At 41.6% G+C, this 14,583-nt stretch overlaps 1 protein-coding gene across 2 annotated transcripts; it reads right to left on the reverse strand.

Moving 5' to 3' along the window:
• Nucleotides 1-5,037: 5,037 nt before the first annotated feature.
• ATP5MC2 (ATP synthase membrane subunit c locus 2) lies at nucleotides 5,038-14,080 on the reverse strand. 2 transcript variants are annotated; one of them, XM_079141013.1, is made up of 5 exons: nucleotides 14,002-14,080; nucleotides 10,437-10,506; nucleotides 8,259-8,336; nucleotides 7,581-7,774; nucleotides 5,038-5,297 (listed from the first exon to the last, which is right to left on the reverse strand). In XM_079141013.1, exons 2-5 carry the CDS (start codon nucleotides 10,473-10,475, stop codon nucleotides 5,183-5,185), a joined length of 426 nt encoding a protein of 141 aa, XP_078997139.1. In that variant the 5' UTR covers nucleotides 10,476-10,506; nucleotides 14,002-14,080; the 3' UTR covers nucleotides 5,038-5,182. The 2 variants fall into 2 exon arrangements, with proteins under 2 accessions (XP_078997139.1, XP_078997138.1); XM_079141012.1 differs by lacking the exon at nucleotides 14,002-14,080 and adding an exon at nucleotides 10,873-10,964.
• Between the last annotated feature and the right edge of the window lie 503 nt (nucleotides 14,081-14,583).

The following is a 14,583-nucleotide window of genomic DNA, read 5'->3' on the forward strand; positions in this document are numbered from 1 at the left end:
CTTAGGGGTTCTTTTTTTTTGTAAACAAATGGGATACATGTTGTTTCTCTGTTTGTACATGGCGTAAAGGCATACAATTTGTGTAATCATAAATTTACATAGAGTAATGTTGTTCGATTCATTCTGTTATTTTTTCCCTTCCCCCCACCCCTCCCACCCCTCTTTACCCTCTACAGTACTTTCTTCCTCCATACTTGCCCCCCTCCCTAACCCTAACTCTAACCCTAACACTAAGAAAACTTAGGGGTTCTTACATGCATTCTACCACTGAGCTATACCCCTATTTCCTATTCAGGGGGTCATTTAAAAAATTCTGCCTATTATAGCACTTACTTAAAACATGAAAGTATTTCTTTGGGGAAAGGAGGCAAGGAAGTGGAAATAGACTATCTCTGACTATTTTACACTAATAAGAGAAGTCAAACATTTGACATGAAAGGCCTGTCCTCATGCCTAGTATTCTGTATACAACATCTTCTGCCCCATCCTTCCTTCTTTTTTTTTTTTTTTCTTTCTTATATTGAACCCAGGCACTTTACATTCCCAGCTCTTTTTACTATTATTATTTGGTACTGGAGATTAAACCCAGGGGCACCTAACCACTAAGCCTCATCCCTAGCCCTTTTTATTTTTTACATTGAGACATCCTTGCTAAGTTGCTGAGGCTAGTGTTGAACCTGTGATCCTCCTGCCTTAGCCTCCTGAGTTGCTGGAATGACAGGTATCTGCCACCATACCCACAACTTTTTATTATTTTTGAGACAGGGTCTTACTACATTGCTTAGGGCCTCACAAAATTGTCCAGGCTGGCCTTGAATTTGTGATCCTTCTGCCTCAGCTTTCTGAGTTGCTGGGATTATAGGTATACCACTGTGCCCTGCACACAATCGATTCTTGAAATAATTGAGGATTAAGAAGAGGGCAGTAGGGGCTGGGGGGAGAGCTCAGTTGGTAGAGTGTTTGCCTCACATGCACAAGTCTCTGGGTTCAATCCCTAGCACTGCAAAAAAAAATAAAAGAGAGGAGTGGGTCTCGCTGTCTTTAGCATCATTAGGTTCTTTCCTTGGATGTTTCCCAGCTGAATTAAATTTGAATGGTCAGTTCCCTTCTCTATGCCAACCACAAGAGAGAGAAGCTGCCTATAAAATGACTCTTGGCTTGCAGTGCCATGAAGAATGAGAAAGCAAATTATGATAAATACACTGAAATTTTATTTATTTATTTATTTTGGTACTGGGATTAAATCTGGGGTACTTCACCACTGAACTACATCCCCACATCCCCAGTCCTTTTTTCTCTTTCCTTTTTTTTTTTTTTTTTTTTTTTTTCTTCTTTCTTCTTTTTTTCAGTTTTTGAGACAGGGTCTACTAACTTGCTTAGGGCCTTGCTAAATTGCTGAGGCTGGTTTGAACATGGGATCCTCCTGTCTTAGCCTCCTGAGCAGGCTGAATTTTGATGGTACTATCCTTTCTAAATACTCAAGGCACCTTTGTGGGCACTTCTAATCCCTGAATATTATTACCCCTATTAATAAATGTACAGAAACAGAGGTCCTAGAAAGTTCCTGGTTAATGATCTGCCCAGTGTCTCAATAGCCAATGCTATAACTGAAAAAAAAAAAAAAAAAAAAAAATTAGAACGGAAAACTCCTGATTGCAAATAATGTGCTGTTTTTTGTTTTTGTTTTTGTTTTTTTTGTTGCTGCTGAGGATTGAACTCAGGGCCTTGTGCATGATAGGCTCTTTACCACAGAGCTGTGGCTCCAATGCTATTCTTAAAATAGACAAGCAAAAGCTTTCAAAACCATGTTATCAAAGTTGGAGAGATCATCAGAAAATTTGCTTTTGAACCCTGTTTCTCCACTAAACACAGCACTTCTCTACCCCAAGTTGTTGGCAACTTGGGTTGCCAATAGATGTCTCTTGGGGCCTGAAACTGAGTGGATTCAGGTTGCCTTGACTCCTCCTGAATAAATTTGCCTCCAAGCTTCTTGCAGAACCATCTCATCATTCACCTTAGAGAAAACAAAAACACATGGGCCACCCAGCTTTGCTCTATGCACCTAAGTTGTTAAGGGTTAGGTAAACTAAGTTCTATATAAAGGACAAAGGAGAGGAAGAAACACAGATACCTGAAGATACCTGTGACTCAGGAAGGGGATGGGGCAGCACAGCCTTCTACCAAAGGTTTAAATTCAAGTGAACAAAACAAAGGAAGGGCTATTGTTTGTTTTCAAATATGTACATATCTCCCACCAACTCTGGGCTGGAGGGCACACAAATCAGAATCTGTCCTCATGAGGTCCACAGCCCAGAAAAGTTGATAATGTAGCAATCTGGAAGCAAACTGTGGAAAGATTCCTCTTGGCCCTTAATCAAATATCAAAGGGGCAAGGATAAATGATTTGGAGTGATCTGCCTATGGACTTTTAGTTACTGTTTGATCCAAAAGTAAAACCATTATAGTCATATATGTTCATATCTAGCTATTTCAAACTATGTAAGATAAAGTTATTCAAAATTTAGCCTTTAGAAAATTTAGGAGGGTTGGGGTTGTAGTTCAGTGGTAGAGCACTTACCTAGCATTGTGAGGCACTGGGTTTGAGTTGCAGCACCACATATAAATAAATGAATAAAATAAAGGTCCATCAACAACTAGAAAAAAATTTAAAAATATAGGAAATTTGCTAGGAATGGTGGCACTTGCCTGTAATCTTAGTGATTTTGGAGGCTGAGGCAGGAGGATATCAAGTTCAAGGTCAGTTTCGGTAATTTATTGAAACTCTCAGCAACTTAGTGAGACCCTTTCTCAAAAATAAAATCAAAAGGGTGGGGATATAGCTCAGAGGTAGAGCAACCCTGGGTTCAATCCCCAGTATTTAAAACAAAACCAGGGCTGGGGAGATAGCTCAGCTGGTAGAGTGCTTGCCTTGCAAGCACAAGGCCTTGAGTTCGATCCCCAGTACCACCAAAAAAACAAAAAAAAAAAAAAAAAAAAACCACTCTATAAAACAAAACCAAAACCAAAAAACTTTGCTCTCCTTGCAATTATTCTTTTCCATATTAATTTTAAAATCAGCTTAAGGGCTAGGGAGGTAGCTCAGTGGTAGAGTGCTCCTGGGTTCAATCACCAGTAGCCCCACTCAAAAAACACGTGTATGTGTGTGAAATTCTAAAACTTTGTCAAGTCTGTGGCGCAACTACCTCTTGATCTTTTTGCATGTATGGTGCTAAGTTGAACCCAGGGTCTCAAGCTTGCTAGGTAAATGTTCTATCATTGACTTATATCCCCAGACCTTTAAAAAACTTTTGACTGTTATGTCCATTTATGAATGTCAAAATAAATCCCATTTTTTTTTTTTTTTCCTTCAGTGCTGGGGATTTGAACCCAGGACCTTGAACCCAGGGCCTTGTGCATGCGAGGCAAGCACTCTACCAACTGAGTTATATCCCCAACCCGAACCACACTATTATGTATAACTATAATGCACTAGTAAAAACAGAAACCCTCTCTAGCTTGGTATGGATCACAAGTATGTGCTATTGTCTGGTTGCTGTGCCCAGATCATGAGGCCTTTTTTTTTTCTTCTTCCCTGTACTAGGGATTGAACTCAAGGGCACTTGACCACTGAGCCACATCCCCAGTCCTATTTTGTATTTTATTTAGAGACAGGGTCTCACCAAGTTGCTTAGCATTTCACTTTTGCTGAGGTTGGCTTTGAACTCACAATCATTTTGTCTCAGCTTCCTGAGCCACTGGGATTACAGGTGTGTGCCACTGCGCCCTGCTATGAGACATTTCGGACAGAAAAGGTTTATCTTTGTTTACTCTGCCCTTTTCTTCTTACATTTTTAATAGTCACCAGCAACAATCTGCTCGGGAAGAGTCCCATTAAGACCAACAATATGACATTCTTATACCTTGGATTGTATGAGTTCCCCCTGTCAGTGAATGCCTCTGAGAAAACACTTTGACCTGTTTGTTTCCTCACTTGTGAAGGGAGAATGGATTAAGTGAGAAAAAAAAAAAAAATTGACCAAGTACATTATGATAAATCATATAATTTTAGGGATATAAAGATGAACATGAGCATGACACTGTCCCAGCCTCAAGAAATTGACAATCTAATTTGGAAGATTAAGTGTCCACATGCACAAATCCACAAATTTATAGACCATAGTATTATAAATGAGATACAATATGCTCTATAGCCCTTTGTAGGGGTTAATGCTCATTTGACTGAGGGTAGATAGAAATTAGATAATAACTTCATGCAAGAAGAGATAGCATTTAAGCCAAGTCTTCAAGGATAACAGACTGAAAAAGGAAAGCAAGCGAAGATTCAGAGAAAGAAAACAAGATGAGCAGAGAAAGGACAAGGCTAGAAGATAAGGTAAGGATGGGAAAGCATCTGAAAAATGACAGTCACTTTGGGTTAAGTGTAAGAAGAAAAGATAAGCCAGACATGATGGAATGTACCTGTAGTCCCAGCTCAGGAGGCTGAGGCAGTAAGATACCTTGAGCCCAGAAAATTTCAGTCTAGTCTGGGCAACATAGCAAGACCCATCTCAAAGAGAAAAAACCCAAAAAAGCATAAAGCTAAGAAAATTGTTTTTGAATTGATAAACAAAAACCAGTCCTATAGGAGAATTCACCTGGCAGTGGTAGGTATAAGTAAAAGGAAAAGTGCAAAGACTGGAGGCCAGTGGCCCCCTAAGATTCTTAAGAGTAGACCAGGTGACTGACAATAAGGGCCTGAGCCAGGATAGTGACAGTGATGGTTAACAGAAAGTGCATTAATCATCATTTTAAGCCAGTATTTGGTTGCTACTAACCCCAGTCCTCCAGGGCAAATGGATCATGTGAAGTGGTAATTATTAAAATGGAGAGCTATTTCAAGTGAAGTCTCCCTAAAACACAATTAAAAGCAAATAAGCCCAGCCAGACCCTGTTGAGTTTTAGAACCATCATCACCTTCCATACCAAGGCACTCAGCCAACTGTGGAAAAGAAATATACACAAGAGACTCATGAAACATCTTATTAATACAGTATTTATTTGTCTTCCCTCTGTCAAACCCTGAGCCAACCACTTTCCCCAGACTGCCTGGGGAGGTATGGGAAAAGGGAAATACGGGGCAGACAGGATACGGGAGAAAGAATTCAAGGTGGAGACTGCTCCTTCACATGGCGAAGAGGATGAGAAAGGCCACCATCAGGCAAAAGAGCCCCATGGCCTCTGAGAGGGCAAAGCCCAGAATGGCGTAGGAGAAGAGCTGTTGCTTCAGAGAGGGGTTCCTGGGAGAAGGGGAGAAGAAAAAACTGAATTTCTAGTACACACAAAGAAAAGGATAAACAGCTAAGGTAGGCTCAGGGAGAATTCTCTTAAATCTTTTTTTTTTTTTTTTTTCCTTTTCTTTTATTTTGGTGGTACTGGGCACTCTACCACCAAGGTACATCCCCAACCCTTTTCAACTTTTTGTTTTGAGACAGAATCTTGCTAAGTTGCTGAGGCTGGCCTTGAATTTATAATCCTCCTCTCTCAGCCACCTGAACAACTGGGAGTACAGGCATGTGCCGTGATGCCTGACCTTGAAACTTATCTTATGTAAGAAGATGACACCATTATGTCCAAATTCTTGCCCCAATGGACCAATGTCTCTGCAGGGGCTAAATGAGGGGGAAGTAAACAATCCAAAATCCTGTAACACAACCCAGGTACAAACATTATCTTCTCCAGTGGATTATCCCTATCATTGTAACTTAAAAACCTAAAATCTATCACCTGAACAGGACAGAGAGGTATCCAGAGTGGCAAGGACTTTCTAGAAAGCAGTATTTCAAAATTTAAGCAGAACCCCAAAATAGGGGGAAAAAAAAAAAAAAAAAAACCTGCAATGGTGCAAAGGAAGTGTGGCATTTTAAATGCTTACCTGATCTCCCCTTCATTTTCTAAGAAAAATCTGGGGTATATCTTCATGATCCCAGGACTTTAGGGACACAATTAGAAAAACACTGTCCCAGAGCCATGGGGCTGACTTCCTTATTTCACTCCAAAATTAAGTGAAAATTAATTAATTTTTCTTAATTAAGAAAATTCTGGGCTTTAATGCTAAAAATGGTCTGTGGTGTTTATGATATGAGTCAAAATAGGACAAAAGACTCCCAACTTTGAGAGTCAATGTGTAATTTCTCTTATTTTTGACACCTAGGGAAGTCTTGATGGGTAAGGTAAAGCAACACCAGCTTTTAACACTATTACAGACACAGTAGCAGTCAGGCTTTCTGTTTAATACAAATTCTAAAAAATAACTCGATATTCCCCCAAAGATATTAAGAGAACTTGCTGGTCTCTAAAGAATTAATTTAGTTGTACCAGTGAGTTGTTCAGAGTTGGTGGAGATCAAATAGTCCCTAGTGTCAGGGACCAGTAGGACCTCCTGCAGAGGCAATTTTCCCAGGAGTGACAAAGGGAATTCCCAGAGATGGGGGAAAACAGCAGTTAAGCCACTATGCTGAATGAGCTATAGACCAGGGATTGAAAACTTTTTCCATAAAGGACCAGAGAGCAAATTTTTAAGGTTTGGTGGGCCATATGGCTTTGTTGCCTTTAAAATTTTAAAAAAGTTTTTGATGCAAACATAATACTTATGCATATTTTTGGAGTACAATGTGATGTTTTGATACATATCAAATCAGAATAACTGGCGTTATCTAGTACCTTAAATATTTATCACTTCCTTGTAGTAAGATCAGTGAAAAATCTTTTATCTTCTAGTTTAAAAAAAACCCTTCGGCTGGGGTTGTGGCTCAGTGGTAGAATATTTGCCTATCGTATGAGGCACTGGGTTAGATTCTCAGCATGGCATATAAATAAATAAAATAAAAGTCCATCAACAGCGAAAAAAAAAAAAGTAAAAATCATTCTTAGGGGCTGGGGATATAGTTCAGTTTGTAGAGTGCTTGCCTGTCAAGCACAAAGCTCTGGGCTCAATCCCCAGCACCACCAAAATAAATAAATAAATAAATAAATAAATAAATAAATAAATAAATAAATAAATAAATAAATAAATAAATAAATAAATAAATAAATAAAAAAATCATTCTTAGCTCAGCCACAGAAAACCAGACTTGTCAAAATTTAGCCTTCAGGTCTTAATTTGCCAACCCGTTCAATACTGAGGCTGTTCAATAGAACTTTCATCAATGATGTAAATGTTCTATATTTGCACTATCAAATATGGTAGTGCCTACCTTCATGTGGCTGGAATACTTGAAATATGCTGTGTGTGTGTGTGTGTGTGTTGTAGGTGAACCCAATACCAATACCTTTATTTTATTTATTAATTTTTATTTGGTGCCAAGGATTGAACCCAGTGCCTCATATGTGTTAGGTAAGCATTCTACCGCTAGGCTACATAGCTCCAGACCCTATTTTTTTTTAATTAAAATTTAAATTAAAAATAGCCACATGTAGCTAGTGGCTACTGTTTAGCATAGTACAGCTCTAGACTGCCTAATATTTCTGCCCAGACCTTTGGAAAGCGTATCAGAGACAATGGAGGGCCCAACTTATCTTACCTGGCATAACCAATGATAAGACTTCCAAATACAGTCCCAATCCCAGCCCCAGAGCCAGCCACCCCAACTGTGGCAGCGCCAGCCCCAATGAACTTGGCTGCTGTGTCGATGTCCCTTGAAATGGTGCTGGTTTGGAAACTGCGGCTAGGGATAAGTGAAGTCAGGGGACATGGGACTGCCAAGCTGCTGAAGCTCTGTGAAGAAGAGATAGGCAGAAGGTAAAGATTTTTTTGAAATCCCTTTTTTTGCTTTGCAAACATTTATCTTTTAAGTCCTCTATGCTGCCAAATCCTATAGTCTCCCTAGAAAACTTCCTAAAATGCTGGCAATCAGAGCCTTTTAATATAAGAGGTGGACTTCAAATGCCTTCAATATTCTAGAAGTGTAAGACAGAGACTCTAGCCTCTTCTTGGTTCCCTGGGACCTAAAGTCACTTAACTAGGTTAAGTGACAGCAGTTAGCACTAGCACATATAGGCATGTACTGGCAGAAAAACTGAAGTACAAAAACATTCACAGTATTACCTGTCCTCCACCTCTACCTAAACCAATGGCTTTGATTTTTCCAGAATTTTATTCTGTGATGACTGTCCTCATGACTCCCTCTACTGGTTCTGGTAGGTAACCTTCCACATCCCTTTACCCCCAAACCACATCTCAACTCCACCTGTTGAGGTACCTCATATGTCAGTGTGTCTGGTCTGTTCAGCACCACTGCACATAGTGGTCGGCTCAGCAACTGAGAGGTGCTCCTGACCTAGTGGGAATGATACAAGGGCAGGAAGGTCAAGGAAGATTGTGGAAAGAACCTTCAGAGCCATAACAGTTGTTATTTCATAGACAAAATCTTCTTTCTGATGCCCCTTCCTTTCTATTTAAAATTAATCAGAATTTTGAATTATTCTTTCTCGGAGCAAATTCTGCTCTTTTGAGAAACAGGTTCTTGTTATATAGCTTGGGCTGACCCTGAACTCCTCAGCTCTCAAGCAGCTAGGACTACAGATGCCCAGCTTTAGAAATTGTACATTTCCACACCACTGTTTGCTGTGGTGGCACTGCCTAAATCCCACTGCCTCCAGAGGGTGAGGCAAGAGAATTCCAAGTCTGAGGCCAGCCCAGGCAACTTAGTGAGTCCTTGTCTCAAAATGAAAAATAAAAAGGGCTGGGAATGTGGCTTAATGGAAGAGCACCCCTGGGCTCAATTCTTAGTACCACCAAACGGCAGGGGTGGGTGTGTCACCATTCCTCTTGTTTCTCAGTCTTTAAGAAAGTCTACTTCCTATTTTCTTTTCTTTTTTTTTTTTTGCGGGGGAGGTATGTCAGGAGGGTACAGGAGATTGAACTCAGGTGCACTCAACCACTGAGTCACATCCCCAGCCCTATTTTGTATTTTATTTAGAGTCAGGGTCTCACTGAGTTGCTTGGTGCCTCATTTTTTGCTGAGGCTGGTTTTGAACTCGATATCCTCCTGCCTCAGTCTCCCAAGCTGCTGGGATTACAGGTGAGAACCACAGTTCCCAGATGTCTATTTTCTTTTGATACAAAAGGGTTTTATTATAAACCCTTACTGTACCTTTTTACAGTCCTTAAGAATAAGAAGGAATCTAAGCCTTGGAAGTATCTGCTTCATTTAACAAGGGAAATATATACTGATAATGGCCAGCCCATAAGAGGGAAGTAAAGGTTTGGGGTAATCTTTCCCTGAACACATCCTTCTGGAAAATCAACTCAAAGATCCATGCTCAACATTTACCTCCTGCTAACTAACCCCAATTATCTTCAAAACAGATGTAGTAGTAATAGCCAAGTCTTTAAAGTCAGATAAATTTCAATTTTAACTCTTTTTATCAGCTGTGAAATCTTGGGATCAATCACTTAAATCTTTCTAAGTCTGTCTTATCTATCAAGTGGGAACTATATCTCTCAGGGTTGATTTGAGGAATAAACGAGATGAAGTATACAAAATGATAAACTTGGTGCTAGGCACATGGGAAATAAATGGTGCCTACTAATAGCATTACTCCTTTTAACTTATGAAAAATTCCTCACCCATTTTTTTGGTACTGGGAATTGACCCCAGAGGCACTTTACCACTGAGCTATATCCTCAGTTCTTTTTTTAATTTTGAGACAGGTTCTCACTAAGTTGCTGAGGCTGGCCTTGAACTTGTGGGATTTCAGGTGTGTACCACCACACCTCCCTCCATCTAATTATTATTATTTTTTTGTACCAGGGATTGAACCCAAGGGTGCTTAACCATTGACCCACATTCCCAGCCCTTTTTTATATTTTATTTAGAGATAGGGTCTCGCTGAGTTGCTCAGGGGCACGCTAACTTGTTGAGGCTGGATTTGAACTCATGATCCTCTTGCCTCAGCTTCCCCAGCTGTTGGGATTACAGGTGTGCACCAGAGTACCAGGCCATCTAATTAGTTTTGCTTCTCAGTCAAATGCTTTTCCAATGTGTATTTATGTGTGTTTTAGCTTTTTACCAGATTTAAGTTCCTAGAATGAACTCCTAGATATGGTTCACTCAGATCTTATACCCAATGCATACACAGACCAAACTATATATCAACTATGCTTACCACTTCTGGCTGGGCTCCAGTTTACAGGAACATACAATTTGATTAGGAATAATGTGATCTTGGTTATGAAGGAGTAAGAATTAACTGACCTCCAAAGAATATAGGGTAGGGGAGTGTCTTGACAACAATTTACTCTCCTGTCAGGCTACCAGAGCAAAGGGCCATCCCTGCTTAAGAATATCATTCACCTCCCCCAAGCCCAGCTGTGAAGAACAAGGTCTGACAACAAGGACAAAAGAAAAACTCTCCCAGAAAAAGCAGGTACTCACCAAGGAGTGGGTGGAGAGGAACTTGGAGCAGGCATACATTTTCAGAGGGTGAGGGGCCGTGGCAAGAGAGCTGGAATTATAAAAGCAGCATTGTAAACACTGTCCTTGCTCACTAAATTTGCTCTGGAAAGCTTAACTGACCCAGACAGCAGAATGATTGATTAGTAGAGTGGAATAAAAATCCTGAAATTATGATTTCCTCCAGAAACTCCAGAGAGCTTCCAAGATTTCCTTATCATCAAATAATGTTCTTGTTCTGAACAAATAAGTCACTTGGTTCCACTTTGAGACCTGTAATCTATTTCCACAGTCTCTCTCTTTTTTTCTTCCAGTGTTGGGGAATAAAACCAGGGCCTCATGCATGCTAGACAAGTGCTCCACCACTGAGCCATACTCCCAGCCCCTGAAGACTAGTCTTTGTACTCTTCAGAGATACCTGTTGAAGGTCAATACCCTGGAAGGTCTCCAACAATCTTTTTACTGAATTACTTGGAAGTACTTCATCCTCAAAACATTTTTCCTGGGGCTGGAGTTGTGGCTCAGTGCTAGAGTGCTTGCCTGGCATGTGTGAGGCCCTGGGTTAGATACTCAGCACTGCATATAAATGAATAAATAAAGATCTATTGACAACTGAAAAAAAATACATATATTAAAAAAACATTTTTCCTATATTAATTAACAGCATGAGGCAGATCAATGAGGAACTCTCATAATCCTCGATAGCAATGACTATTGAACTATTTTTACCATTACACTAGAGTATGAAATTTTGCATACCCAAAACTAAATAAGTCCTCATACCCTACAGGTGTCTAAATGGGTACAGCTGAACTTACCTGAGAGAAGAGAGGGAAAGTTAAAGATGTAAAGGCAGGGTTTCTCCAAGTGAAGTGAGAAGACACCAGACCCAGAATTATTTAGGGGAAGAGGTAGTATATGTTCTAAAAATACATATTTCTGGAGCTAGGCATGGTGGCATAAGCCTGTAATCCTAGTTATCAGGAGGTTGAGACAGGGTTATTCGATGGATGGCAGCCTGAGCAAATTTAGCCAGACCCTTATTTCTAAATCCCCAGTATCAAAACATCCAACTAACCAACTAGGATAGTGGTAGAACTAGGACTTGAGATCAGATCATTTTACTTTTATTTATTTTTTGTGGTACTGGGGATTAAACCCAGGGGTACTCTACCAATGAGCGACATCCTCAACCCATTTTTTTTGATACTTGGGATTGAACTCAGGGGCACTTAACCATTGAGCCACGTCCCTAGCCCTTCTTATTTTTTAATTTTGAGACAGAGCCTCACTAAATTGCTGAGGTTGGCTTTGAACTTGTGATCCTTCTGCTTCAGCCTCTCAAGTTGCTGGGATTATAGGCCCACCTCCTTAACTCTTTAAAATTTTTATTTTGAGACAGGGTCTCACCAAGTTGCCAAGTCTGGCCTTGAACTTTGCACTTTTAATTTACATGGTTTCTAATGTTTGAGAGGCTGAATTACTCAGAAAATGTATAGGCCTGTTAAGCACCACTTCCTTTAATGAAATGGGTTCAAACTGCCCCAGGGTATGACTTTGGAATCCAGAATCTTACTTTTAGGTTTATGGGTATCTTCAAGTCTTGTCCAGTCAAGAACTGACATCTGCCTATATGCAACATGAACCCAGTTTTGCTGAACAACTATCCAGGTTTCCCTGGGCTAAAATCCAATACTTCTTTAAAGTTTTTTTTAAAAAAGGAGAGTTATTTTTCTCAAAGCACTTAAGCCTTAAAGTCATCATTTATAAATTGGGCAGGGTGGAACAGGCCTGTAATTCCAGAGGGTTGGGAGGCTGAGGCAGGAAGATGATGAGTTCAAAGCCAGCCTCAGCAACTCAGAAAGGTCCATATCTAAATACAATATAAGGGCTAGACTTATGGCTCAGTGGTTAAGTGCCCCTGGGTTAAATCCTGTTTTTTAAAAATAATATTTATAAAATGTAGTACTTAGAAGGATTAAACAAAATATAATGTGATACTGGCATGTGATAATAACAGGCCTACAACAAAGGTGATAATTAAAGGAGCCTGCATTTCTTTTCTTTCTTTCTTTTTTGTTACTGGGGATTGAATTCAGGAGCACTTAACCACTGAGTCACTTCCCCAGCCCTTGAGACAAAATCTTAATAAATTGCTTGGGGACTTGATTAAGTTTCAAGGCTGGGCGAGAACTTGCAGTCCTTCTGCCTTAGCCTACCCAGTTGCTACGATTACAGTTGTGCACCACCATGCCAGGCTGGAGCCTGCATTTCTTGCAGATCCCTCCATTGGTCACCTAACCTTGGCAAGTCTGCAATGGTTACTTCACCTGAGCAGTGGCACACTACAGAACCATGGTTTTTAAATCATCATTTTTTTTTTTCCTGAGCTGACTTAGAGATGCTGGCATAACCATTTCCTTCCTTTAAAAAACTCCTTTTTTTTGGGGGGGGGGGGGGGTCCTGAATGTAGGGGCACTCAACCACTGAGCCACACCCTCAGTCCTTCTTTACATTTTTATTTAAGGAGAGGGTCTTGCTAAATTGCTGAGGTTGGTTTTGAACTCGTGATGCTGCCTCAGTGTCCTGAGCTGGAATTAGGCACCATCACGCCCAGCTCCTTTTACTCTTGATGACAGAATCTGCGGAGCTTAATAAACAACTGACAGAAAAGTTGGAGAGTGGAGACTCATGCTGGTGCCATCAGCTGGGCCTTTCCCCCCTCCTTTTAGCCCTACTGTCTCTAACAGAAACCTTCGTTTCTAGCACACCACTACTTTCCAACTACTCCAGAGTGCCAGGAAAGCAAAGGACAGGTATTGGGAGGCAACAGTTAACAGTTCTCTTTTGTGCCCTAGCTCTTCCAAGCCACAGTCTGACGGGACAGGATGTTATGCTTGTTGTTAGTTTCTACCACGTTCACGTTTGTTTCTGTGCCAAGGACTGAACCCAGGGGCTCTTAACCTCTGAGCTACATCCCAAGCCCTTTCTCGCCAAGTTGCTGAGGCTGGCTTTGCACTTGTGATCCTCCCGCCTCAACCTCCTGAGCCGCTGGGTTCAAAGGCATGCGCCACTGCGCCAGGTTCAGTTTACTTTTTAAATTGAGGAATGGTGATCAGAGGGAGTGGTAACTTCGGACGATGTACTCTACGTTTGGGAGCGCCTTAAGTCCTGGGGCTGAAGATTTGGAACAAACGTTAAGATGAGAGAAAGGAGAGAAACTGTGACAACTCTGAAAGGGCAAGAATTAAGAGCGTCTGTTAAGGACTGGGTCGCGACAGGTGAAAATCAGCACTATAGGATCTGACTTTTGCCGGCTCCAAGGCACCCTCCCGCCACGAGACACCCAAGATGGCGCCAGGCTCGCGCGGTTGGAGGTCACTGGCACGCGGGAAGGGTAGCTTTCAGACGTTGGGATACCGGGACCCGAGGGAGTGTAAGGACCAGGGTGGGAACAAGTAAGGAAAGGGCCGCACAGCTTCCGCGCGAGGTGGGTACCCTGCGCGCCTGCGCGGCACAGAGAGGGCACGAGGCCCCAAGGCCTTACCTGCTTCCCAGTGCAGAGAAGACAGAGAGGGGCGGGGAGTGGAAATAGCGAAAGGAAGACTTGGCGCATGCGTGCCCCAGGCCAACGAGTTGCTCCGCCGTGGATAGAGTGAGTGCAACGTCGAGGGTCTGCCCAGGTACCACAGCGCCGCCTGCCAGCTCTAAAGCGGCATCGGGCCAGAGGCTCCACCTGGCGTTTGAGAGGAGAAATTACAGGTGGAACCGACCCGTGCGGGTATAAGGCCAACTCCACAGAGTAAGCGGATTTATAACGTGGCCTGCGGTTTGGCCTGCACAGCTTTGGGATCTTGGACTCAAGTCTCCTTTCTGAGCCTGCGCAATCCATGTGGGGGAAGGCTTTAGAAATTCAATGTTAAGTAGCATACAATAGTGATTGTGATTCAGTTACTGAAATGTAGCAGGAGGAAAATGAAGTCAAGGGATTCCAGCCTTCTGTTGCCCTGGGGCCCTTGGCATCATTAGATGGAAAACAGGTTCAAGGGGGGTATAGTCAGCAAAATGCTACAGCTGGTTCAGCTGGCTTTGACTTTTCCTCTTTCTTACTCCGTTGATAAGCCATGAG

The sequence above is a fragment of the Sciurus vulgaris genome (assembly GCF_902686455.1).
Source record: "Sciurus vulgaris genome assembly, chromosome: 5".
In the NCBI taxonomy this organism is placed as follows: domain Eukaryota; kingdom Metazoa; phylum Chordata; class Mammalia; order Rodentia; family Sciuridae; genus Sciurus; species Sciurus vulgaris.

Coding starts and splice junctions, on each gene's coding strand:
- ATP5MC2 (XM_079141013.1), bottom strand. CDS start 10,475: ATGTATGCCTGCTCCAAGTTCCTCTCCACCCACTCCTTG. Junction 7,775..8,258: donor CAGACACACTGACATATGAG/GTACCTCAACAG, acceptor TCTTCTTCACAG/AGCTTCAGCAGCTTGGCAGT. Junction 5,298..7,580: donor CTTATCATTGGTTATGCCAG/GTAAGATAAGTT, acceptor CCCTTCTCCCAG/GAACCCCTCTCTGAAGCAAC.